Genomic DNA, 27,983 nt, shown 5'->3' on the forward strand with positions numbered 1-27,983 from the left:
AGGTCGCGAGTGAATATCCCTTTGTTTTTTTTGGGTCCTAAATGTTCTCATTAATTATTATTATTTAAGAGTTTCTAAAGATTTCCACAAAATTCACAACATTCAAACATTTTCCAAAAAGAATTTCAGGAATAAAATTAAAATAATCAAAGGAACATTAGAAAACAAATGTTTAAGAAGTAGTGAAAATAGCAGATCTGCAAGCTTGCAACGCATTGTGAGCTTGTAGATCTGCTATTTTCACTATAGTTTGGGTCGGGGGCAAACATCAGATTTCTCTTTTGGTCTTGAGCAAAAAGTTTGGGAACCATGCGTAAGATGGACATTAAATATGATTATTAAACGGCTTGGTTGAATGCTTTTCCTCGCACCTTATGTCTAACCTCATGGTATTGTGTAGATATCGTCGCTTGTAGATCTGCTACTTTTGCCACTTTTGAATTGGAATCCTGAAAGGTAACAGTTTTGGACACAGCCTCTATTTACAAATTGGTCATTTATTACTGAACAACAGACTGCTTCTAACACTTCTGTTTACGCTATTATTATTACTATATCAATATTTCACCGTAAGTCATTAGTTTTGTTTACAAATAAGAGCACTTGAAGGATAATGCACGCACATTAGAGTGAATTTCCACAGGTGCTGGATAAAAGAGTCAAGTTCAAACATACACAACGATTATCCACACACCATCTTGAACGCTCCCACATGTGCATTTGCTAATAGAACGAACAACGTTTTGACCTTAAGCGTCTTCATCAGGTTCATAAATGAGAACAAGTGATAAGGGTGTTGTCAATGTCAAGGGTTCCAAAACCTTTCAGGTCGCGACCCGCCCACCCCCCAAAATAGTCACATTTGAACTGGGGACCCCCACCCTGACAAGCACTTGGAATTGTAAGCATTACATTTTAGTTTGACTCGGTTCCACAGATAAATATTGTGAAAAATAGCTGATCTACAAGCTCACTGCGCCTCTTTCTTACGTAATATTTGACAGTTTGGCCAAGTTATTATTAAAAAGGTCTTAAAAGTCATTAAATTGTAACTTTAGAAATGTGCAGATAGTATAACTATATGTTGGTTTGTTTACTGTTGAGTGAGAAAGCAATGTTGCACATTAAGCTAATCATCTGGGGATGCCCCCAAAACATTGTGGGGGGGAACCACTGGGCTATGTAACTCAGGCGATAGCCATGAAATAAGTGAGATAATGTACAGTGTGACATCAGTGTTGTAAAGTAAACTTGGACAGGATGATGTAGAACGGACATGACACCGTTCGGTTCATTGGCATTCTGTGGCTCAACAGAAATAACACACCACTGCTCTCTGCCTTTGTGTACGTTGCCATGGAAGCAGTTGCTATAGAGGCGGAAGCTTGCACGCATTGTGTGTGTGTGTGTGTGTGTGTGTGTGTGTGTGTGTGTGTGTGTGTGTGTGTGTGTGTGTGTGTGTGTGTGTGTGTGTGTGTGTGTGTGTGTGTGTGTGTGTGTGTTGTAGCTAATCTCGTAAATCGCTGCACCAATCAGCGCCACATTTTGTGAGCACACAACCAGTAGGCAGTGTGTGTAGTAGAAGTACCTCACTTTTTTCACGTTTTTATACTTACTTATACTAAAAAATATGCAACTTTGATGTCATAGATCAGTGTTTCCCAAACAGTGGGTCAGGACCGTCGCATTGCGACACGTTGTGAGCTTGTAGATCGGTTATTTTCACTATATTTGAAATAGGGCTTAAGTGGTTAATTAGTAATGTATTATAAGTTTGGGTTTCCAGGTAGACACGAACCAAATGTCTCTTTTGGGGTCTCAAGCTAAACAGTTGTGAACCCCTGTCATAGATGACTAACATCATAGATGAATGATGTCACAGTCTGAGATCCACATTGGGGACACATGTTCCCATGGGGTTACCAAGATACACATGATTCCATTTTTAGATCAACATTTCATGTCACATAAATGTTTTTTTTTGTGTTCAAAATTCAATGCAATGAATTGGGATATTCTTAGCCCCTTTCGTAACCCTGTATACCTTTTTTTTTGTATTTGGGATGAGCGTCATATAAAAAAAAGGTGTAGGGTTCTGAAAGTGCCTAGGATATTCTGTAAGTGTTGTACATTGCTGGTCTATATCTGAAAATAAACCTTGATTGGGCGATGCAGGACCGACACTGTAAAAGTTATCAGGTTGGGTGTGAAGTTGAATGGCTAGTTACACACACATATCTCCTACATCAGTATGCCCATTAAAGCATGAGGACCAGAGTGTCAGGTCACATAGCTGTTCATTCAAAACTCCCATGCAGATCAAAGGATGAAATGATGAAAATTATGATTTAAGTAAATGGGATAAAAGAACAGTAACAATCAATAAACACAAACAAACTAAGGCAAAAACAAACTTAGGCATGAATACTCAAGAAAGGAAACATAACTTCAAATAAACAGAACACAAAGATCTGTTATGTTGATATCGCGTTTAACAGTGGAGAGACCTCGTGCTTCAATAGACATACATGGGGCAAGTATGCATTAGACCAGTGGTTTTCAACCTTTTTCATGCCAAGGACCCCTAAATTGATATACATTTGGCCGCGGACCCCCATCTGAAAATGTTTTGTGCCAGGGACCCCCCAAAAGTAAGTTGAGTTACCATTGTTCGCTTTAAAAACATATATTCAAAGACATGCACACATTTTCCAGGATTTTTCAAAAATAGCAGATGAAAAAAAAATGATTGTGACGCTATGTTAACTAATTAGCTGGGACCCCCTGGTACCACCTCCAAGGACCACTGGTGGTCCCCGGACCACTGGTTGAAAACCACTGCATTAGACGGCATAGCATCATGACAAAACATGGAGGCCTCGATGACGCATCGCTCCAATGAACCTCCGCATCCAATGAGGTATCTATGTTTATATATATCTATGTGTTTTCTGATCACCCTAGGTCTATACAAACTGAAGCTGACCTGCTCACAGTCAGGAGCTGTCACTCTCCTCAGCGAGGGTAAGCTACACACTCACTATTAGTGGATACTATGGATTGAACTGAACAGGTTTTAATGGACTGCTTCTTCTCCTTTAGGCAACCTCTGGGGCTTACTACTTAAATACGTTGTGTGTTATTGGAAGTTGGAAATGCCCTGTTTTGTTTGGTTCGAAGATTTATATTGGTGCATTTATTCCCCCTCCCTGCCTTTGTAAAAAACAAATCTCTTAATTAAAACAACGTTATTGTTTGAACACATCCTCGCTCTCTGCCTCTTGGTGTTGGTCAGCGCTCACAAACGTTGTAAGTGGTTAAAACTATGATGTCATAATTCCTTATTCATCAAATTATTCTCAACTAACCTCGCGTCACTGTTTCATTCCAAACTGACCCGTGCCGTGTGATCTAGGCCACGCCCACTCTAGAATTCTAGAAAGTGCTTTCTGGTTGGTGCTGCTTTGTTTTTGTTCCCCCACATGATTGCCGAATCGAGTTGGAATAAAACTGGGATATACCCAGTGGTGGAAAAAGTACTCAAATGTTTTACTAGTGTTTTACTTACTAAGTATCCTATACTTCCAGAAATAATGTTAATGAATAATACTGCTCCAATGCGATGCTGCAGGTGCTGCAAAAATATATTGTTGAGGTGATGTCATGATGATTAGGTCTGGTTCTTAATAAATGTTATTTTTACAGTCTGCAAAAGGAATACACACACACACACCAACACATCAATAATTGGAATGTCTAATGTGGAATATGACAGCACATTTTTGGTAGCACTTTTTCCCCTACACTATAGATCACTGTCACGGGGCAGCCCGTGCCCTATACACACACACACACACACACTGATTGAGGACAATGCACACACACCTAACTACACAGCGGCTTCCATTTGACACGTCTTGCATCTGAAAAACCTGTGTGGACATTCCATTTATTGATGCGTTGGTGTGCAAGCATTACTTTTGCCTTTCTTGTATTATGAAATGTTTGGCGAACACACCTGAAATACCTGATTACTTGGACTTTAATAAGAGCGCAAACAACTCTGCTGAAAGGCTACAATAATATGAATCATGTCTCACTGTACATACTGTAGCCTATATCGTCACTGTCGGGCAGAAAACGTTACTTTTCAGGAGATGGAACAAAGAACCTGTGTTCCAATGGATCCAATGTAGTTATTATTCAATATTTATAAAACCACGTTCACTTTCAACATTTTTCAAAAACATAGCCAACCTACAAGCTCACAAAGCATCGAGATGTGATATACAAGCTCATATGATTTTTGTCAACTTTTGCACAACACTATAGTAACGAAACGGGGCCTAAAAAGTTTAAATATGGAGACACAAGGTTTCAGCCCGACAGCAATGCTATAGCCTACAGTGGATGTGCAGTGGTTGTGGCGTTATTGAGAGAATTCCTCCTCCTGGGACCTAGAAATCTGTCTGGTTGTTCTCCAACATTGTGCTGTAGAATAATAATAACACCAGCAGACCCAATGGCTTACTGGCCTATTTGGAAGAACATCAGACATCCCCTCTTCCTATACAAAATAATCACAGTCACCATGGGGAATGTTCAAATGCTATGAATTATAACAAAAAGTGTTCAAATCAGATACTAGTCATTCGGAGTAAACTACCACCTCTGTGCATGTGTGACAAAGGAACAGCTGTCTCATGCTGTTCTGTTGGGACACTGGATTTACCTGTGACACCTCAGGGACTCCCCCACCCCACCCAACTCACACACCTGCCACGGCAGCCAGAACAAAGCCAAGCATATACACACAAAAATGGAATCATGTGTCTGCTCCAATGTGGATCTCAGACTTTATGTGACCAGCCTGTACCATCAGTCATCTATGATGTTAGTCGTCTATTTACATGATTCTTTATTTATCTGGGACTCCAATCTAGACTGTGAAAATAACTACTGTGTTCATTTAACTCTGAGAGTGTACAAATGGAACCCCTGGAACACCCTGAAAGACCCCTGGCAGTCTCTGGACCCCATTTAGGGGAACCAGTGCTTATTCTCAATGATTCTTCAGCTTATTTCAGGCATTGCTAAATGCTAATGGTTCAATAAATCACCATTTTGACAAAGGTGCTACTGTATATAAAGTAGCACCTTTATGATAGGTGCTATAGGTTCCACTATATGATTCTGAGACAAATGACCACTTTTAGTGCTATTTAGCACCATTTTGTTTAGTGAACCTAGCTGCACACACCAGTCACCTGCCTGTGTCTGTTCTGTCTCTAATTCCATTCAAGACATACAGTAGAGCATTTTAGGTGGTACAGCAGTCAAAGTCATAGCATGGTCAGAGGTAACTGCAGGGCTAAATTTAGGAAAACTGCTTTTGGTTTGTTTGCTGCAGTTAGAGCAGAAAACTCATGGAACTCAATTCCCACTCATATCAGAGAGCACACAAGCTTATGTTTAAAAGAACGCTTAAATCAATGGTTCAAGACCGACCATGTGATCATTGATCTAAATCACAGGTTCTCAAACCTTTTGATTTCAAGGACACCCATAACTTTGAGAGCGTATAAATGGAACCACGAGTCCATTTGGTTACATTTGTACGCTAAATGTAAGGGTCCATTTGGAAACTGGACCCCACTTTGAGAACCACTGATCTAAACCCTTGTATGGAACCAACAGTTCTCTAACATGGGTGAGACTACTGTGTAACAGTAATACATGTTCTATAGGGTACGTGCTGTTTTCAAACATGGTTAATTGTATTGCGTTTGATTTTCTGTATAGCATTTTAATCTTGTAACTGGGCTGAACTCTGCCCATGGATTTGCATATCTCTGCTGTTCGGCCGGAACCAGCTAAATCCAAAATGGTAATTATAATTGTTTCTGAAAATGAAGAAAACCTTATATTTTTAAAACAAAGCAATACTGCCTCATCAAACTTGGTATTGTGACTTTATATATTATCAGATACTTGCATGTGTCATTATATTATCACCACTTTACCCAAATCCAGCTCAAGTGGAGTTAGGAGTTTTGTCCAAACACAAATCCAGCGCAAGTGGAGTTAGGAGGTTTTGTCCATCATTGATAAGAACAGCTGGCAATGGATCTCAAAGCTCACAACACATCACAACGCATTGTGAGCTTGGAGATCAGCTATTTATGGTGAGCGCCATCCTCATATACTAAGTATAGATCAAGCTGAATTCTGTACTTAAACAACTTTTATTTTAACATGCATTGTAAACAACCATGGATCTAACTGTTACCACTGTTGTTCTTCTACAGTTGAGTGCAACAAACAATTCTGCCTCAATACTCAATCATGTATTTAACAAAAGCAATCATGGCACACCAACAATAAATAAATGGCATATAAATACAAAATACATTCATGAAAAATTTAATCTGTAGCCTATCAAATCTGTAGCCTACTGCACTAACAATAACAACCACAGTTGAATTTACCTATCAACATTTTATTATCACACTGTTGTGTGTTGTGTGTTGCGTGTGTGTGTGGTGGGTGTTTCTTAGTGCTTTAGATTGTCATAAAAGCTGTGAAAGTCTTTTGGCATGATCTCCTTGAGCTCTTGGAGATGTTTGAAACAAACTCCTGCACACACTCATTCTCTGTCCATTAACATTTAAAAAGAAAACACGAGCAGATGACCTTTGTGAAGACACCCTTCTCCTCTTTACTGGGGTGACATCTATCAAACCTTGCACATACATTCTCTTCTCTTCCCAGTTTATGTTCTCCAAAAAGCATTGAAAAATCTTCTCCCTGTCTGCCTCATACAGAGCAGAGCTTCTCTGAGAGCCTGAGAGGAGGGGGGAGTTGTTTGTTTTTGACGGACAGTTTGAGGGTCCAATGGAGTTAGGAATTTTCGTCAGAGGCGCTTTTTAATACTTTTCATATGTTATTATTTTCAATAGCGTTGATTTATGAAAAAAAAATAAAAAACTGAAAATGGAGTTAGCTGGTCCCGGCTGGACACTGACGATATGCAAATTGGCTACATAGCTCTCTTTGTCCCAACAGTTCTATTGTGCATGGCCCCTGTTAAATAAATAAACAAACACAATTTGTGATAGAAATTGGCAAGGACCCCCCCCCCCCCCCCCAAACACACACACACACACACACACAGACACACACACACACACACACACACACACACACACACACACACACACACACACACACACACACACCACCAAGATGGATTTGTTTACTTTTTTGTAAAAGTAGTTTAAGCAAGCAATAGTTGTGTTTTTTTTAAGTTGACAAAACACGCACACGTACGCGCACACGCGCGCACACACACACACGCACGCACGCACGCACGCACGCACGCACACACACACACACACACACACACACACACACACACACACACACACACACACACACACACACACACACACACACACACACACACACACACACACACACACACACACACCAATGTGTTTGTACCTTATGTTAAACTCATGTACACAAAGTATCATATAGGGTTTGATATTCGCTTCTGCAGCTTGGTTCAGGCACTGTTAATGGTTCTATAAAGCACCTTTTGACAAAGAGGTTCCCCTATGATTACAACAAGCCAAGCTGACCTTGTGTTTAACCTCAACATACAGTACATACTGTATGCTAGGTGTATCTGTAGCCGTATAGATACCTTGATGTCTTTGAAATACTTATTTAATGTTTGATTTTTTTTTCTTTCTTATTAGACACTGATAGGAAATGGAATATAAATCATATAGAGAAGTTAATGCCTGCAGGTTTAGCTGCAGTGTAGTTGTTGCAATGCAGTGCTTTTTATTCCACGCAACAATAAAACATCATGAGTTTGGATGGACTCTACAGTGCATTAAGTCCAACAAAACCATTAGCTCAACCAAATGTTTTCTGCAGGAGATCAATCCAGCTATTGATCCCTAAGTAGACTGATCTCCTGTATCAAAGGTTCTCAAGTCGGTGTCCAGGGACCCCCACTGGTCCTTGAGGGGATTCCAGAGGGTCCCCAGCTAAATGATTAGCTCATTAATCTTCACCAGTATTACATCTAAAAGTAAATACGAGAACGTACAACAATGTCTATTTTGACCAGAGTTCCACTGTAATCTCTGTGTCGATAGATAGACAGATAGACAGATAGACAGATAGACAGACAGATTGACAGATTGACAGATTGACAGATAGATAGATAGATAGATTTAGACCAAATGACACACCATATCAGACCAAATCAAAAATGCTCTTAGACTGAGGGATCCTTAAAATTCAAAAAGGCTCAGAATCACTGTTCTGTAGGTATGGTGGCTGACAATTCTAACATTCTAATTCTGTTACTACTAGCGCCTGACTAAGTCCTGTTGGCTTCTTTCCATAGATGTATCAGTGGATCTAAAAAAAATAATAATACAAAAAAAAATGATGATGATAGACCTAATACATAAAATAAAAAGGACATTCATTCATTCATTCATTCATTCAGATCATGTTTGCAGCGTCAGTGTTGGTTCTGTGTTCTGTTCTGGCTCCCTGACAAAAACTCCACAACAATAGACTGTGGGTGGGATGAGACACACACACACAAACACACACACACACACACACACACACACACACACACACACACACACACACACACACACACACACACACACACACACTTCGTCGTTTGGACCAGAACCAAATTAGCCTCAGACAAGGGATCTGTAGCTACAGGCTACCACACAAATCTCACGATCACGCAACTGCGTCGCTCGCCGACCATAGACACACACACACACACACACACACACACACACACACACACACACACACACACACACACACACACACACACACACACAGCTTGACAGCTTCTAGATCTGTCCTTGCAGCTTGTAGATCTGTCCTTTGCTACGGAGTTAAGGCATTACGTAACAGAAAGCGTTGTGTCGCCTCCAGAATGGAAGCGTTACGTTGTTATGGCCCTGCAGGCTGACACAGCATAACATAACATAACATAACATAACATAACATAACATAACATAACATAACATGACCACACAATATGTAGGCTATATAAGATATAAAATGATGATGATAACATCCAACGTTTACTGACTTTTAGCCTATAGCTGCGATGCGCATTTTATTAGCCTGCTTCTTTACTGTTATATAGCCTATTTTAGGCTTTTATTTTATTCTACACGAATTTCTTAATCTTAAAACCTTTTAGGGAATCATTTAAGGTGATCGCCAACACTAACGTTAGTCACTTTTAAGTGATTAGACATGGATCGCTTTGTATTAAATTCTAATATCGATATAGGCTAGAGATGTATCATCACATGGATGACTGTCCTTTACTCCTTTAGAGAGCGCCACATTGTAGCATAATATAACCTATACATTAATGTAGACACCTCATATCTAAACCATACACTAAATCTGGAAGCATATTAATAGAATAGACGCCATCACAGTTGGATGAGCATCATAAAATATACACGATCGAGTGATGATGGTGGGCTATTATCATTATAGCCATGGGTCTTTTTTTTATTATAAATACAGCCTATAGGCTACTCATTTAAAAAAAAGAAATTTAAATATTTTTTAAATATTTTTATAAATACAGCCTATAGCCTACTGATTTTTTTAAAAATATTTTAAAAATATTTTTTTCTTAAATGTTATAAATACAGCCTCTACTCACCATATGCCGGCTTCAAGTTGGTGATCTCAGCCATGTTGATGCTTATTTTTGCCTGCGGTGTCAATAATTAAAACATGTATAAATGACAGAAGACAGCGGGGTTTATTTTATGTCCATGGATGCTGCTGGGTGTGGTCCTTCATGGTCCTTCATGGACGGCAGCATCATCATCATCATGCACTGACATCCTAGAGCAGAGAAACGAGCGCTCTGTGGCGCCCTCTGTAGCAGCGTTGCCAGGTTTTGTGAGAGAAATAAGCAACCAGGTGGTCTAGATTCTAGACCTTCTTCTTCTGGTCTTGTTTTTCTAGACTCTAAAAACAAGACCAGAAGAAGCAACTTTAGGCCACATGATATGAGCACTTTAAAACCTATATATGCATCGGCTATTTGAAAATAGCCAATCTGCAAGCTCACAACGCGTCGCGATGCGACATGTTGTGAGCTTGTAGATCTGCTATTTTCAAAAACTTGAAACATTCTAACAACACAAATGCTCCCCTGGGCACAAAACATTTTCATGAAAATATTTTGGAACCACTGGTTTAAAGGTAGGGTAAGTGATATTTTTTGGTTAAAACAAAAGGTATTTTGTTAAAAGGTTAAAATACTATATTCTGATAGTAATCATTGCTATAGAGTGTTTTTTCAGTAACAGATGTCTCCCTGTCTCTCCAGCTCTTTAATAAACAGAAAATACATTTTTCGGTAGGTGTCAAAATCTCAGCCAATCAGGAGAAAGTACCCATTTTTAAGCTTAATTTGTATAGTGTTCCAGTTCCAATTTTGTCTGCTCATTTCTTAGTGTCATCACTTCCAATTTCACTTGTTTAATCTGTATCCTGATTGAGTTCTCTGTCCTGGTTGGATAAAATTGGAAATGAAACTGAAACTGAAACGAAAATGCATTTTCTGTTTAATAAAGAGGTGGAGAGACTCCTAATACTGAACAAACACTCTATAGCAATGAGTACTATCAGAATATAGAGCTATTTAACACTTATTTTAACCAACGCAAATCACTTACCCTACCTTTAAATAATAATTAAAACATTCATAAACAAGCCTAAGCCCAATTTTTACAAGCAACTTTACATACAAAGAAGCCCAAAGTCGCTTATAATAAGCCGACATGGCAACACTGCCCCTGTAGTCCGGAGAGGAGCGCAGGTCCACTGACGATGCTGGAATGCGTCTGTCTGACTGTGTGTGTGTGTGTGTGTGTGTGTGTGTGTGTGTGTGTGTGTGTGTGTGTGTGTGTGTGTGTGTGTGTGTGTGTGTGTGTGCGTGTGCGTGTGCATGTGCGTGCGTGTGTGTGTGTGTTTGATGGGGGTCCCTCTTAGGACAGTGGTTCTCGATGTGGGGACCCCCAGAGGTCCTTGAGGGGGTTCCAGGGGTCGCCTGCAGCAAAATGGGTTAATATGACATCAAAATCAATGTAACCACTTTAACCCTATATAGACTATTAGTACGCTGCATCGCCATCGGCTATAGCCGATCTACAAGCTCACAATGCGTCATATTGTGATGCATTGTGAGCTTGTTGAAAAATGTGAGAAATGTGGAATAGGCTATATTTGAAACAAAAACAACACAAACCTTGCATGGGGGTCCTTGCCACACAATATTTTCAGATGTCCTTAGCCAAATACATAGGGGTCCAATTGACATGAACAACTTAGAACTAGGCTACTTCTCTAGGGGCTCTAATGGGACCCCAGCACTCAGTAGCTGAGTATCCAAAGACAAATGAGAAACTTTTCTTTCTCTCTTCCTAAACCTTTGCCTTTGAGATGTAGTGGAGTATAAGTATAAACAAATGTATATTATGTTTACTTAATAGAATACATGATGAAACAATTTCACAGGGATATCTCGTTGATTTTAAGGATTATTCAATGAAAAATGCAAAAGTCTTTAGCTCCAGTTTTATTGAAATGTATGAAAAAGGCAGTAAAACGGAATGAACAAAGACACCATGTGTTGAACATTAAAATGAATGAAGTCGCTGTCGTTGCATTATTGACTGTCCACGAGTCACAGTGCAACTTCAATGTCGAGGAAATCTTTGCTCTACAGCAGAAATGTACAATTCTTCCCATTGCATTTATACTGTACTGTATAACATTTATAACCCTGTAGTTCTAGTCAGCAGCACTCAATGTTTCTGCCGGTTTGTCCACTATTGCACAATATATCAAAAATGTATCGTCATCGCAATATCATCAACATGCACAATATACATATCACAAAAGACCGCTTGAACTGCACTGAATGGTATAATCTAAATGAATCCTTGCAGGTCTGTAACTCAGAGAGTGTACAAATGGAACCAAATGGACCCTTACAGCTCCAATTGGATCCATTTGTACACTCTCAGAGTTATGAGGTCCTTGAAATTAAAAAGTGTGAGAGCCACTGCAGCAGGCTTTTCATTGTCTGGATTCTATGTTAGCAGCAACCCTAAGGCAGAAAGACTATGTACATTGCATCGTGCAGCCCTATTGTACACTGTACTACTGTATGATTAAAGCCCCTGTTCACGTGTCACTGTGTGGTTTAAATAATCACAAAAATAATCACAGTTCAATAAATGTACATGTCAAATATTTTTCTCCACCCAAAAAAAAACGATCAGAAAATGCAAAATACTTGCCGGTGAATTTCACATCAAAACTATTCATAGAGTAAATGTCTCATTCATGCAGGTTGGGGTTTTTATTCACGGTGCAGAAGCTCAGAAGCAACAACCTTTTTTAGAATGAAAATCATGTCACTAAATAATACTTACATAGCTTTATCGGTGTGTAATATTCACGTTCTGTTTGAATGTGCTCATGACACTAACAACAGAGAAAGAAAAATGTTCGTACAACCTTCGTACAACAGTGTCATTCACAGATAATAGGTCCCGTTATAAACAAATATTACAGAATTCTGCTTTAAATGACAGTGAGAGACTCCTCTCCTGATGAGTTGCCAGAACTAAGCAACATTTGTAACTAATGGTTTTATATACATCTATTGACAATTTAAATGAACAGTAAAACTGTATAATATACAACTTATATACAATATATGGAATATATTTGAGGACGACTTCACATTGTATCATTTCAATGAGGACAAAAATAAAACAAAAGCCACAATCACCAGAAATACAAAGTGTGTTGATACAACTAATAATTCTTAGTGGCCATAAATAAAATGTAGGCTCATAATCGACACAAGTTTGACTATTTCAGAAGAAAACTTTCAATTTTGACCTATTAAACACAACCGACTCTGTACTATACTTGAACCAAAGCCTGCTGTTGATTGGTTCACCACATTTCAAAGTGTTTGTCTTCCAGGAAGGGTTTTGTCCTTGAAGCAGTTGTTGAAGAGTCTGGAAAGACATCAAAGGATGGAACATTTGACTTCAACCGGTATGATGTGTGTAGTAAATCATGGTAATTATTGATTAAAATACGTTATTCTATTAATAATTAGGGCTGTCACAATTACAACATTTAAGTTGACCATTAATTGTCATACAAATAGTTGCGATTTTGGCATTGAGCATTGGAACATATGAATATGTTTTATGTTTGCCTTTTAGGCTTCGTAATCAAAAATTGCACTGGGCAGATCTGAAAATTAACTATACATTTTCAATACAGAACCAAACAATGAAATTACTATTTACTATACTATTACATTTTTACAGTTTAATACTTAAAAAAATGGCATAGCTGATCTACAAGCGTACAACGCACAGAGTTTTAAGCTTGTAGATCTGCCATTTCTGCTATTTTTGGAAAATGTTAACATTTTTCAACATGGAAACAATTATGACGATTATGATGATTATACAACAATAATGGCGATTATCTCAAATAATTGTGATTAGGCGATTATATAATAATTGTGACAGGCCTATTAATAATGCACACATTCAAAGTTCACTTCACTCACCGCACAGTTTGGATGGAGGTATTGATGGCGAGCAGCTGGAGTATTCTGTCCGTCAGAGCATCAGTGAGCTGATTGTGACTCAGACTACAACAACACAAGGAAGAGAAAGGGACAAAGGAATAGATTAGTACCTCATGGTCACATATACACACACATACAGTACTCATGCACACCACTACATTCTATAAGACTACTCACTCCAGGACTTGTGCTTTGTGCAGGTGGGGGATCAGAGTCTCTAGTAGCTGGTCAGTGAGTTGACAGTGACTGAGGTCCAGTTCTGTCAGTCCCTCAGAGTGTTCCAGAACCAGGGCCAAACATCTACAGGCCTTTTGATCTAGTCTGGTCTCACTGAGGTCCAGATCTCCACCAAAGGCTGCAGTCAAGTAACCTGCTCGCATCACCGTGTTCCTTTCACTGCCCACAGAGACCAGAGATAGGAGCTGGAGAAGAAGGGATTTGCTGCATCTGGAGAAGAAATACACAGCTATGAGCAGGACACTGAGATAGATCAATGTGGTTGGAAACCTTTTTCTTCTTAAATTGATAACTATTTATTATTATTATTTATTATCATTGTGGCAAGTCAACACATAGTAAGACCATGCAGTGATGAAAAAGCAACAGCAGGCAGCAAAGTGTTGTCCTTCTCACCTAAGACGGACTCTGTTGAGGACAGGGAACAACAGGTCCAGTCCACTGTCCTCTACCTCACAGTCTGATAGGATGAGCTGTGTGTCCTGGCTGCTGCTGCTGTGTCTCAAGACAGTAGAGATGTACCTGCAGTGTGTGACAGTCAGAGACAGAGCCTCTACCTGCTGTTGCTCTGACAGGTCCACACAGGAGGAACAGGACAGATCAAGTCTGTACTGTAGAGCTCTGAGTAGAGCTGCTGCTGCCCCCTGCTGTGTCTGACAGGTAGTGCAGCAGTGGAGGAACATCAGCAGTAGATTCCTGTCAGCACTGGTATGAGGATATACAACATAACATGAATCATCACTTCATTGATGAACTATTAACAACATATGCAAATAAATAACCATACAAAGCAACTACACACATCAATATGATAATGTATTAATAATCTTTATATTCACAATAATTGGCTACATCCATCTTACCTGAGATGAGAGACTTTGTCCAGAGAGTACAGGATGCTCTTAATTGTTTCTGGTGGTATGGAGGTCCACAAAAGGCTGAGTCCTGTCACTTTGTCACAGTGTTTGAGGGTGAAGAGCAGAGCATCACAGTCCACTGTGTCCAGCTCTCTGTTGTTCAGGTTGACTGCATAGTCTAATGACCTCAGTAAACTGGGAACACTGGAATGGCATTTATATGTCTCTCTGATGGCACACAAAGTGAAGCTGGGACTGGGTCTGCAAACATGGATTACTGTTAGTGTTAGTACAGAATGCTGAATTAAGATGACAGTAATAACAATCTAACTGTGTAAACTAAAATGTACTGAACATTAGTGCCCCCCCCATCAACAATACATTTAGAAAAAAAGAAAAACAAATCCATAGATCATTTTCAACTCACCCTTTAAATACAACTCTATCCAGAAAGGGTACAAGACCTCTGATGCTTCTATCTGGAATCCTGTTTTTCTTCAAGTCCACAGTGATCGTCTGGGCTGATGACTGCTGTAGCAGATAGAGAAGAACCTCCCAGTCTAGAGAGCAGGAGGTCAGATCCCCACCAACCTTCTCCAGGAAAGACTTTGTCAAGTCCTCATCCTGAGCTGTAAACACAACACCAGCTAGCTCCTGCAGAACCTCTGGACACAGTCTGGTGAAATTATGGATCAGAGTATGTAAACAAATTAATATTTAGAATGGAGGCTGGTTAAGTTGTTTTTATTTATTTTTATCACTGACTTACTTGATCGTCAACTGTTCATGGTGACTCAACAGTGGAAAGAGGAGGTATGAATGGATGTTGGACTTGGTCAGGTCCAAACATCTGACTGACCAGTGTCTCAGCAGGGATGCCACATTACTAACAACCTTGGACAATATTCTTGTTGATTGTGGTGTGGTCTTTAGAAGGGAAAGATCTTCAATAGCCACTGGATGGGGCAAACATCTTGTTCTTATCAATCGAAAAAGTAGCAGAACCACGCTTTCAGACAGCCTGAAAATGTACGAAAAAGAAACACAAACTTTTAATTATGAACACTCCTAGTCCTAACTACATCATATGATTCAGAGCCAAAATAACATTTTGGTTTTAGGAATAGTAGTAGCCAAGATCTTTACAGAATCTACTAAACAAAGCATACCCTAGCTTTTGGATTTGTGATACATGTCTAAAAAGAAGTGAGACTTCTTTCAGAGAGATCTTGCTGGGTGTGAGGACCAGAACCACACTAGAGCCACAGAGTTCCAGAACTTTCCCCACAGACTCGCAGGTGTTTGCCAATAACTGTCCTCTCAGCACCAGTTTGAAATCAAGGAGACGGAGGAGAGAGACCAGCTGTTCCACCTCCTCTACGGATCTAACAGTGATGGATTGACACGTCTGCTGGAAGAATCCTGGATCACATCTGAAAAATGTGTGAGTTATGGAGGAAAGTATTGGCTTAGCAAGATTGGAACAGAGACATTGTAGTACATGGCCTTACATTATGGCTTTAAAGCCTGACTTTAAATCATGTTCATTATTATTACCTTTGTATATTGCTGAAAAATGCCTAAAATTAGAAATTATATTCATCACTGACTACATGTTGCATCTAACTTTAAAGTGAATAGGATATATTGTATCACTAAAGCTATACTTTACTATATATTATATAGAATAACCAAGATACGGTATCATTGAGATCATGGGATGAAGTCATGAGAATTACAAATAACGATTCACTATTTATACATCAGGAAAAAAAAAAATGATAGCCTACCTCATTATCTTAAAAAAAGGAAGGGAAAGCTAGATTAAAAACATTAAAAACATATTAACCTGAGTTGTGAGATGTAGGGTAGACACTGAAGGAAGATCCCCACTTCATTATATAGCCAGCCTCTCAGCTCTACAGGTCTCTTCTCTGGTTGGAGTTTCATCACCTCTAGGAGGAGGGAGGCCTTTCTCTCTGAGAGGTCTATGGACCAGACTGCAGGAACTGACTGGTAAACCGGTTGTAATGCTGGAAGAACACTTCTGCCTGTTTGAGTCTCACAGTTCTTCACATAGGAGTATAGGTCCAGTAGTACATCACATTGATACTTCCTGTCTTCCCAGTCGTCATTCCAGTCAATAAAGGGGAATGTTTTGTAATTACACACAGAAGACAACTGTTCCAGAATCGTCTTTGCTGTTTCTTCTTCCCGTTCTGCTGCTTCACAGAAGAGCTGCCCCAGGAGGAACTTGGTTGGTCCTTTAACACTGCAACAGATGAAATGAAACAAACATGAAATGCTGATCTCTGATCATAAACAGAACCAAACAATGATGGACACTGTATCCATCAGATTTGATGTGAAAGAGTCAATGAAAAATAAAGGAATCCGAAAACGTATGTTACTAAATATGTGTCAATGCTCAAACTTTATTTCTCTGTACTTTGTGGACTAGTGCTAGTGTAATCATTGTCCTTGGAAAATACCACAATGCTGCTGTCCTGATAACAATGACGTACGTAACAACTCCGCAGTGATTCATGCTTAGACCTATAGTATCATATGGAGATCATATTATCTGAGTTATTCATGTATTATCTTATTGCATTCTTATGTTTTTTTGTATCATTTATAGCATGTTGCCTGTCGGGCAGAAGCCTGTATATCCATGCATGTTTTTGTTTTTTCATAAATTAATGCAGTATTTTACAGTTCATCGTAGTGTTGTAAAAAAAAGTAGCGAAACAATAGCTAATCTACAAGCTCACAACACATCATATAATGGTGTGTTGTGAGATTGTAGATCTGCTATTTTCTTGTCTTTATTTTCCTTTGATAATTGTCACCTAAATTGACAAGCTAAAAAAAGTGAAGCCAAATTGAAAGTGGTTAAGTTTGTCTGTGGATTTTATAAATATTGAACCAATGAAAAGTATTAACAAGAGCTTGTGACTCAGTAATAACTACATTGGATCCATTGGAACACAGGTTCTCGTTTCATTTCCTGAAAAGTAACGGTTTTGGACATTCGTTTCCACCTGACAGTGATGATGATATAGCATACTTTCTCTTGTTCTCTCTGCTTTTTGCTTCTTTCATGGATATGCTGCAAAACTCTTTGTATTAACGGAGTTCAACTTGGGTTCCCTATTTTGGGCATGTCATTATAGGTGAACATTTTCCACAAATACACAACAACAAATATCTAAATTCAGAAATAGTGAAAATAACCAATCTACCAGCACACAACATTGTGTGACACACAACACTGTGACAATAATGATATGGGGCCTATGTGGTTATGAAATTAAATAATCTCTCTCTCATTGTATAATAATTCTTTATAATAGAATACAAAATTATATTTATTTCCTGTAAATTCAGTGCACAAAAAGTGACGAATAATCAGGTCATAATTAATTCAAACACATTAATCACACCTCAATATCTTTAGAAAAGATAGATAGCTTTTATATGTAGACAAACATTAACAATATGAACCCTAGCGTCCCTATTCTGGGGGCGAACATTGGGCAGAAATAGACGATCTTTAAGTTCACACTGCATCGCAGATTTGGAATAGAGGGAAACACTAAAAGACCTAGTATGGAGCCTTGGGGGTCTTCAGTCAACTAACTATGTAGGTTGACTGAGGGGTAGTGGATAAAAGAAAGTAAAAACATTAACCTGAGTTGTGAGATGTAGGGTAGACACTGAAGGAAGATCCTCACTTCACTCTTTTCATCTGACCAACCCCACAGCTCTACTGGTTTCTTCTCTGGTTGGAGTTTCAGCAGCTCTAGGAGGAGGGAGACCTTCTCTGAGAGGTCTATAGACCAGACTGTAGGAGCTGACTGGTAAACTGGTTGTAATGCTGGAAGAACACTTCTGCCTGTTTGAGTCTCATAGTTCTTCACATAGGAGTATAGGTCCAATAGTAGATCACTTTGATACTTCCTGTCTTCTTGGCCAATAAAGGGGAATGTTTTGTAATTACACACAGAGGACAACTGTTCCAGAATCTTCTCTCCTGTTTCTTCTTCCCGTTCTGCTGCTTCACAGAAGAGCTTCCCCAGGAACTTGGTTTGTCCTCCCGATGGACCTTGAACACTGCAACAGATCAAATGAAACCAACATGAAATGCTGATCTCTGATCATAAACAGAACCAAAAAATGATGGACACTGGACAATGTATCCATCAGATTTGATGTGGAAAAAGGTCAATGGAAAATGAAAGAATCAGAAAATGTACATTACTAATACTTCTTAACCCATTAAAACCGGGAAAGCTATGTCATTTTAGATTTTTGCGGTGGCTATTCAGAAATAGCAGATCTACAAGCTCACAGCTACGAGCTTGTACGTTTGCTATTTTTGAACATTATTATAATGTCTTTAAAGTGTGAGAACTACTGATTTAGAAGGCATTTGTAGAATGGGCCTCAGGTCTTAATGGGTTAATGCTTAAACTATATTTCTCTGTACTTTGTGGTCTAGTGTTAGTGTAACCATTGTCCTGGGAAAAGACCACAACACTGCTGTCCTGATAACAATGGCATAACACAACTCAGCAGTGATTCATGCTTACACCTATAGTATCATATGGAGATAACATATTCTTTGAGTGATTCCTGTATTATCTGATTGTATTCTTATGATTGTTTGTATCATGCATAGAATGTAGCCACTGTCTGGCAGAAGACTTGTATCTCCATGCATTTGTTTTTGTTTGTTCATAAATGAATGCCGTATTTTACAGTCAGCGCAGTGTCATGAAAAAGTAGCAAACAAAATAGCCGATCCACAAGGTCACAACACATAATGGTGTGTTGTGAGATTGTAGATCTGCCATTTTCTTTTTTCAATTTTCCTTTTTTCTAATTGATGATAATTGTCACCTAATATTGAATTGCCAAAAAAAGTGAAGCCAGGTTGAAAGTGGTTCAGTGTGTCTGTGAGTTTTATAAATATTGAACCAATGAAAAGTATTAACAAGAGCTTGTGAATAAATAATAACTACATTGGATCCATTGGAACACAGGTTATTTTTTCCATTTCCTGAAAAAAGTAACGGTTTTGGACATACAAAGTTTCCACCTACTGTAACAGTGATGACAAAGCATACTTTATCTTGTTCTCTCTGCTTTTTGCTTCTTTCATGGATATGCTGCACAGCTCTTTGTATTAACCACGTTCAACCTAGCTTCCCTATTTTGGGCATGTCATTATAGGTGAACATTTTCCCAAAACACATAATGAAATAAATAAAATAAAACTGAAAATAAATTTTGAAAACAGCCAATCTACCAGCTCATAACATTATGTGACACATGACATGGTAATAAGACAAAGTATGATATGGGGCTCATGTGGTTAAGACATTAAATAATCTCTTTCTCTCATTGTACTGTAATTCTTTATAATATAATACAAAATAATATTTATCTCCTTTAAATTCAGTTCACCAGCACTGATGAATAATCAATTCATAATTAATTAAACCACATAAATCACACCTCAATATCTTTAGAAAAGGTAGACAGCTTTTATATATAGACAAACATTAACAATATGAACCCTAGTGTCCCTATTCTGGGGCGAACATTGGGCAGAAATAGACAATCTTTAAGTTCACACTGCATCGCAGATTTGGAATAGAGGGAAACACTAAAATACCTAGTATGGAGCCTTGGGGGTCTTCAGTCAACTAACTATGTAGGTTGACTGAGGGGTAGTGGATAAAATAAAGTAAAAAAAATAACCTAAGTTGTGAGATGTAGGGTAGACACTGAAGGAAGATCCTCACTTCACTCTCTTCATATGACCAGCCTCTCAGCTCTACTGGTTTCTTCTCTGGTTGGAGTTTCAGCAGCTCTAGGAGGAGGGAGACCTTTCTCTCTGAGAGGTCTATGGACCAGACTGCAGGAGCTGACTGGTAAACTGGTTTTAATGCCGGAAGAACACTTCTGCCTGTTTGAGTCTCATAGTTCTTCACATAGGAGTATAGGTCCAGTAGTAGATAACATTGCCACTTCCTGTATTGCCAGTGGTCAGACCAGTCAATAAAGGGGAATGTTTTGTAATTACACACAGAAGACAACTGTTCCAGAATCTTCTCTCCTGTTTCTTCTTCCCGTTCTGCTGCTTCACAGAAGAGCTGCCCCAGGAACTTGGTTTTTCCTCCCGATGGACCTTTAACACTGCAACAGATCAAATGAAACCAACATGAAATGCTGATCTCTGATCATAAACAGAACCAAAAAATGATGGACACTGGACAATGTATCCATCAGATTTTATGTGGAAAAAGGTCAATGGAAAATGAAAGAATCAGAAAATGTACATTACTAATACTTCTTAACCCATTAAAAACCGGGAAAGCCATGTCATTTTAGATTTTTGCGGTGGCTATTCAGAAATAGCAGATCTACAAGCTCACAGCGCGTCACTTTGTGCCGCGCTGCGAGCTTGTACGTTTGCTATTTTTGAACATTATTATAATGTCTTTAAAGTGTGAGAACTACTGATTTAGAAGGCATTTGTAGAATGGGCCTCAGGTCTTAATGGGTTAATGCTTAAACTATATTTCTCTGTACTTTGTGGTCTAGTGTTAGCGTAACCATTGTCCTGGGAAAAGACCACAACACTGCTGTCCTGATAACAATGACATAACACAACTCAGCAGTGATTCATGCTTACACCTATAGTATCATATGGAGATACATATTCTTTGAGTGATTCATGTATTATCTGATTGTATTCTTATGATTGTTTGTATCATGCATAGAATGTAGCCACTGTCTGGCAGAAGACTTGAATCTCCATGCATTTGTTTTTGTTTGTTCATAAATGAATGCCGTATTTTACAGTCAGCGCAGTGTCATGAAAAAGTAGCAAACAAAATAGCCGATCCACAATCTCACAACACATAATGGTGTGTTGTGAGATTGTAGATCTGCCATTTTCTTTTTTCAATTTTCCTTTTTTCTAATTGATGATAATTGTCACCTAATATTGAATTGCCAAAAAAAGTGAAGCCAGGTTGAAAGTGGTTCAGTGTGTCTGTGAGTTTTATAAATATTGAACCAATGAAAAGTATTAACAAGAGCTTGTGAATAAATAATAACTACATTGGATCCATTGGAACACAGGTTCTTTTTTCCATTTCCTGAAAAAAGTAACGGTTTTGGACATACAAGGATTCCACCTACTGTAACAGTGATGACAAAGCATACTTTCTCTTGTTCTCTCTGCTTTTTGATTCTTTCATGGATATGCTCTACAACTCTTTGTATTAACCACATTCAACCTAGCTTCCCTATTTTGGGCATGTCATTATAGGTGAACATTTTCCCAAAACACATAATGAAATAAATAAAATAAATACAAAATAATATTTATCTCCTTTAAATTCAGTTCACCAACACTGATGAATAATCAGTTCATACTTAATTAAACCACATTAATCACACCTCAATATCTTTAGAAAATGTAGACAGCTTTTATATGTAGACAAACATTAACAATATGAACCCTAGTGTCCCTATTCTGGGGGCAAACATTGATGACAAAGACATCCATAGGCAAAGATGCAAATTGTATGCCCAGGCAAACATACTAGTGCGGAAATTTCACAAATGCTCTGTACATGTCAAGGTATCACTCTTTAAAGCCTTCTGTACACCATTGTATACGGCTCACTTATGGAGTAACTACAAAGCTAGCAGCATGCGAAAACTAAGAGTTGCATATAATGATGCTCTACGGTTGCTAGTGAGGGTACCAAGATGGCACAGTGCCAGCCAGTTGTTTGTAAACCTGGGGGTACCTACCTGTCAAGCCCTGTTAAGAAATGTAATGTACAAATTCATATGTCGTCTTGAAAAGTCTGAAAATCATGTTATTAAGATTTTAATTAACCCTGTCAAGAGTTCTACTCGGTTCTCTTCCATGATATGGAGACATTGGCGTAACAGCCTCTACTGACTTTGAACAGCTGTAGTTGGACTGTTTTTTTATGTGTTTTTTTTCTTCTTTTTATTATTTTAATTGTTTTTACTGTGTGATTGTCACCTGTTGTATGGACCCTGAGTCTGAAATAAAGATTGAATTGAATTGGGCAGAAATAGACGATCTTTAAGTTCACACTGCATCGCAGATTTGGAATAGAGGGAAACACTAAAAGACCTGGTATGGAGCCTTAGGGGTCTTCAGTCCAGAAGGAGCGAGTGCATTCTCCGGCAGCGGCAACAGCCGCGGAACGTCCGCGGAACTTCCGGTGGAGGAGCGGCAGCTCCCGGCAGTGACTGCCGGCGGTGGAGCGTCAGCTGCCGGCGGAGCAGCGGAACTGCCGCGGAAACTGCCGGTGGAGGAGCGGCAGTCGCGGAACTGCCGGTGGAGGAGCGGCAGTCAACTTCTTTTTCCGCCTATAAAGTATAGTTTTGGACCATGACGGAGCCGCGCCGAATCAGCAGACCTTGAGGCCAAGGAGTCGCGCCCGAGCGCCTCCAGGCGCGAGTGCCCGCGACGACCGGCCGATGGTCTGCTATTCGACTAAGCGGCGTCCGAGTTATGTACCGATAGGCACAGAATCGTAAATAATATTAGTGGGGACTGCGTTACACAAACGCAGCACACTCCCAAAGCTGACGCCACCGGCAGCTCCAGCCGCCGCCGCCGCCGCCGCCGCCACCGCCAGCAGCCGCTGCCGGAAAATGCACTCGCTGTCCCTCCTTCAGTCAACTGAGGGGTAGTGGATAAAAGAAAGTAAAAACATGAACCTGAGTTGTGAGATGTAGGGTAGACACTGAAGGAAGATCCTCACTTCACTCTCTTCATCTGACCAGCCTGTCAGATCTACTGGTTTCTTCTCTGGTTGGAGTTTCAGCAGCTCTAGGAGGAGGGAGACCTTTCTCTCTGAGAGGTCTATGGACCAGACTGTAGGAGCTGACTGGTAAACTGGTTTTAATGCCGGAAGAACACTTCTGCCTGTTTGAGTCTCATAGTTCTTCACATAGGAGTATAGGTCCAGTAGTAGATAACATTGCCACTTCCTGTATTGCCAGTGGTCAGACCAGTCAATAAAGGGGAATGTTTCGTAATTACACACAGAAGACAACTGTTCCAGAATCTTCTCTCCTGTTTCTTCTTCCCGTTCTGCTGCTTCACAGAAGAGCTGCCCCAGGAACTTGGTTTTTCCTCCCGATGGACCTTTAACACTGCAACAGATCATGATCTCTGATCATAAACAGAACCAAAAAATGATGGACACTGGACAATGTATCCATCAGATTTTATGTGGAAAAAGGTCAATGGAAAATGAAAGAATCAGAAAATGTACATTACTAATACTTCTTAACCCATTAAAACCGGGAAAGCCATGTCATTTTAGATTTTTGCGGTGGCTATTCAGAAATAGCAGATCTACAAGCTCACAGCACGTCACTTTGTGCCGCGCTGCGAGCTTGTACGTCTGCTATTTTTGAACATTATTGTAATATCTTTAAAGTGTGAGAACTACTGATTTAGAAGGCATCTGTAGAATGGGCCTCAGGTCTTAATGGGTTAATGCTTAAACTTTATTTCTCTGTACTTTGTGGTCTAGTGTTAGTGTAACCATTGTCCAGGGAAAAGACCACAACACTGCTGTCCTGATAACAATGGCATAACACAACTCAGCAGTGATTCATGCTTACACCTATAGTATCATATGGAGACTAGAAAAAGTGCTCCTCGGAGCACAGGTCTCCGCCAGGTCAGGTAGGTTATTGTGGATCAGCAATGTTCAGAATTTGCCAATCAAGATGGAATATAAAAAATCGGACGGAACCATCTTGATCACTTGACTATAGAGATAATGTGTACTGATTTGCATGATGTTTGGACAAAATGTGTAGGAGTAATATAAAAAATAAGAATCGGCCTCCTGGTGGCGCTATAATAGGGCAATGTGAAAAGGGTGGCGTTTGTTCTTCAACATAGTGCGAATGTGCGTGCAAAGTTCCACCACAATCGGACGCTGCGTTCATGATTTGCAGCATTTTGTTCAAAACGGGCCACTCCTGCAAACTTTAGATGTCAATGTTAGCCAATCAGGGTGGAATATGAAAAATCAAATAGACCCATCTTGATCACATGACTATAGAGATCATGTGTACCGATTTGCGTGAAATTTGGATAAAATATGAAAGCTTAATCTCAAAATATGTGTTTTACATAAGTCGGCCTCCTGGTGGCGCTATAAAAGGCTAATGTGAAAAATGCAGGGCATATGTTTTTCCTTGGCCTCTAGGGAGTATGCGTGCAAAGTTTTACGCAGATCGGTGCAGTTACAGTTATAAATGCAAATTGGCCTTTTATAGCGCCACCATGAGGCTGATTTGAAAACGTTCAAGTGGCATTTGTTCCTCGGCATAGTGGGAATGTGCGTGTGAAATTTCACGGAAATCGCAAGCTGCGTTCATGATTTGAGGCATTTAGTTCAAAATGGACCAATCCTGCAAACTTTGGGAGCCAACCTTAGCCAATCAGGATGGAATGTGGAAAATCAGACAGATCCGTGTTGATCACATGAATATAGAGATACTGTGTACCGATTTGCGTGATGTTTGGATAAAATCTGTAGGAGTAATATAAAAAAATGGGTTTTGCACAAATCGGTCTCCTGGTGGCGCTATAACAGGCCCATGTGAAAAATTTGGGGCAGAGGTTCTGAATTGGCATCCAGGGAGTGTGTGTGCACAGTTTCGCAGCGACCGGGCCAACGGTGCCTGAGATTAGCTGTTCACAGACAGATGGACGGACGGACACACGGACACACAAACGGACACACGGACAGGGGGTAAAACATACTCTAATAACATATTCTTTGAGTGATTCATGTATTATCTGATTGTATTCTTATGATTGTTTGTATCATGCATAGAATGTTGCCACTGTCGGGCAGAAGACTTGCATCTCCATGCATTTGTTTTTGTTTGTTCATAAATGAATGCCGTATTTTACAGTTCAGCGCAGTGTCATGAAAAAGTAGCAAACAAAATAGCCGATCCACAAGCTCACAAACATCACATAATGGTGTGTTGTGAGATTGTAGATCTGCCATTTTCTTTTTTCTAATTGATGATAATTGTCACCTAATATTGAAATTCCCCAAAAAGTGAAGCCAGGTTGAAAGTGGTTAAGTGTGTCTGTGAGTTTTATAAATATTGAACCAATGAAAAGTATTAACAAGAGCTTGTGACTAAGTAATAACTACATTGCATCCATTGGAACACAGGTTCTGGTTTCATTTCCTGAAAAGTAACGGTTTTGGACAAGGTTTCCACCTGACAGTGATGATATAGCATACTTTCTCTTGTTCTCTCTGCTTTTTGCTTCTTTCATGGATATGCTGAACAGCTCTTTGTATTAACCAAGTTCAACCTGGGTTCCCTATTTTGGTCATGTCATTATAGGTGAAAATGCTCCACAAATACACAAAAACAAATATCTAAATTCAGAAATAGTGAAAATAACCAATCTACCAGCTCACAACATTGTGGGACACACAACACTGTGACAAAGTATGATATGGGGCCTATGTGGTTATGAAATTAAATAATCTCTCTCTCATTGTATAATTATTTATAATAGAATACAAAATTATATTTATTTCCTCTAAATTCAGTGCACCAAAAGTGATGAATAATCAGGTCATAATTAATTCAAACACATTAATAATACCTCAATATCTTTAGAAAAGGTAAACAGCTTTTATATGTAGACAAATATTAACAATATGAACCCAGTGTCACTATTCTGGGGTGAAGATTTAGCAGAAATAGCAGATCTTTAAGCTCACACTGCGTCAACAAATTTAGTGTAGAGGGAGCCACAAAAGGACCTAGTATAGAGCCTTGGGGGACCTCAGTAAACTAACTATGTAGGGTCTAAGTGGATTAAAGAAAGTAAACACATTAACCTGAGTTGTGAGATGTAGGGTAGACACTGAAAGAAGATCCTCACTTCACTCTCTTCATCTGACCAGCCCCACAGCTCTACTGGTTTCTTCTCTGGTTGGAGTTTCAGCAGCTCTAGGAGGAGGGAGACCGTTCTCTCTGAGAGGTCTATGTACCAGACTGCAGGAGCTGACTGGTAAACTGTTTTTAATGCTGGAAGAACACTTCTGCCTGTTTGAGTCTCATAGTTCTTCACATAGGAGTATAGGTCCAGTAGTAGATCACTTTGATACTTCCTGTCTTCCCAATCATTAGTCTCCTCAATGAAGGGGAATGTTTCGTAATTACACACAGAAGACAACTGTTCGAGAATATTCTCTTCTGTTTCTTCTTCCCGTTCTGCTGCTTCACAGAAGAGCTGCCCCAGGGGTAACTCGGTTTGTTCTTGAACACTGCAACAGATCAAATGAAACCAACATGAAATACTGATCTCTTATCATAAACAGAACCAAAAAATGATGTACGCTGGACAATGTATCCATCAAAATGAAGGAATCAGAAAATGTACATTACTAATATGTCTTAACCCATTAAAACCGGGAAAGCCATGTAATTTTAGATTTTTGCAGTGGCTATTCAAACATAGCAGAGCTACCAGCTCACAACGCGTCACTTATTGCTGCACTGCGAGCTTGTACGTCTGCTATTTTTGAACATTATTGTAATATCTTTAAAGTGTGAGAACTACTGATTTAGAAGCCATTTGTAGAATGGGTCTCAGGTCTTAATGGGTTAAAACTTTATACGTTAAACTTTATTTCTATGTTTTTTGTGGACTAGTGCTAGTGTAACCATTGTCCTGGAAAAAGACCAGATCACTGTTGTTCTGATAACAATGACATTAACACAACTCAGCAGTTATTCATGCTTACACCTATAGTTTTACGGAGATCATAGTATCTGAGTGATTCATGTATTATAAGATTGTATTCTTATGATTGTTAGTATCGTGCACGGAATGTTGCCACTGTCGTGCAGAAGACTTGTATCTCCATGCATTTGTTTTTGTTTTTTCATATATTAATGCCAAATTTACAGTTCAGCGTAGTGTCATGAAAAAGTAGCAAACAAAATATCCGATCCACAAGCTCACAACACATAATGGTGTGTTGTGAGATTGTAGATCTGCCATTTTCTTTTTTCTAATTGATGATAATTGTCAC

General features: G+C 39.3%; 2 protein-coding genes across 16 annotated transcripts in view; both read right to left on the minus strand.

Moving 5' to 3' along the window:
* LOC308095693 (synaptotagmin-11-like) overlaps positions 1 to 9,776 on the minus strand; it is a gene marked incomplete at its 5' end in the record, with an annotated part of 24,288 nt that extends 14,512 nt beyond the window's left edge. The window contains 1 exon segment of the mRNA XM_080442736.1: positions 9,743 to 9,776. Within this exon segment, the coding sequence (XP_080298862.1) occupies positions 9,743 to 9,776 (34 nt within the window).
* A 1,880-nt stretch (positions 9,777 to 11,656) lies between these two features.
* The window catches only part of LOC308095989 (uncharacterized protein), a 33,044-nt gene continuing 16,717 nt past the window's right edge, over positions 11,657 to 27,983 (minus strand). For 8 of the 15 annotated variants that reach the window (XM_080443210.1, XM_080443218.1, XM_080443220.1 and 5 more), the window contains 13 exons: positions 26,784 to 27,212; positions 23,602 to 24,039; positions 20,584 to 21,021; positions 18,508 to 18,930; positions 16,664 to 17,086; positions 15,984 to 16,247; positions 15,584 to 15,835; positions 15,242 to 15,490; positions 14,821 to 15,075; positions 14,354 to 14,662; positions 13,898 to 14,167; positions 13,700 to 13,783; positions 11,657 to 13,130 (listed from right to left, as the gene is read on the minus strand). In XM_080443210.1, coding sequence (XP_080299336.1) covers positions 13,076 to 13,130; positions 13,700 to 13,783; positions 13,898 to 14,167; positions 14,354 to 14,662; positions 14,821 to 15,075; positions 15,242 to 15,490; positions 15,584 to 15,835; positions 15,984 to 16,247; positions 16,664 to 17,086; positions 18,508 to 18,930; positions 20,584 to 21,021; positions 23,602 to 24,039; positions 26,784 to 27,212 — 3,889 coding nt within the window. In that variant the 3' untranslated portion in view covers positions 11,657 to 13,075. The remainder of the gene's footprint in view (positions 13,131 to 13,699; positions 13,784 to 13,897; positions 14,168 to 14,353; positions 14,663 to 14,820; positions 15,076 to 15,241; positions 15,491 to 15,583; positions 15,836 to 15,983; positions 16,248 to 16,663; positions 17,087 to 18,507; positions 18,931 to 20,583; positions 21,022 to 23,601; positions 24,040 to 26,783; positions 27,213 to 27,983) is intronic. The other 7 variants (XM_080443224.1, XM_080443211.1, XM_080443222.1 and 4 more) reach the window with 7 other exon arrangements.

This window comes from Gymnoscopelus braueri (genome assembly GCF_963280865.1).
Source record: "Gymnoscopelus braueri genome assembly, chromosome: 11".
NCBI lineage: Eukaryota > Metazoa > Chordata > Actinopteri > Myctophiformes > Myctophidae > Gymnoscopelus > Gymnoscopelus braueri.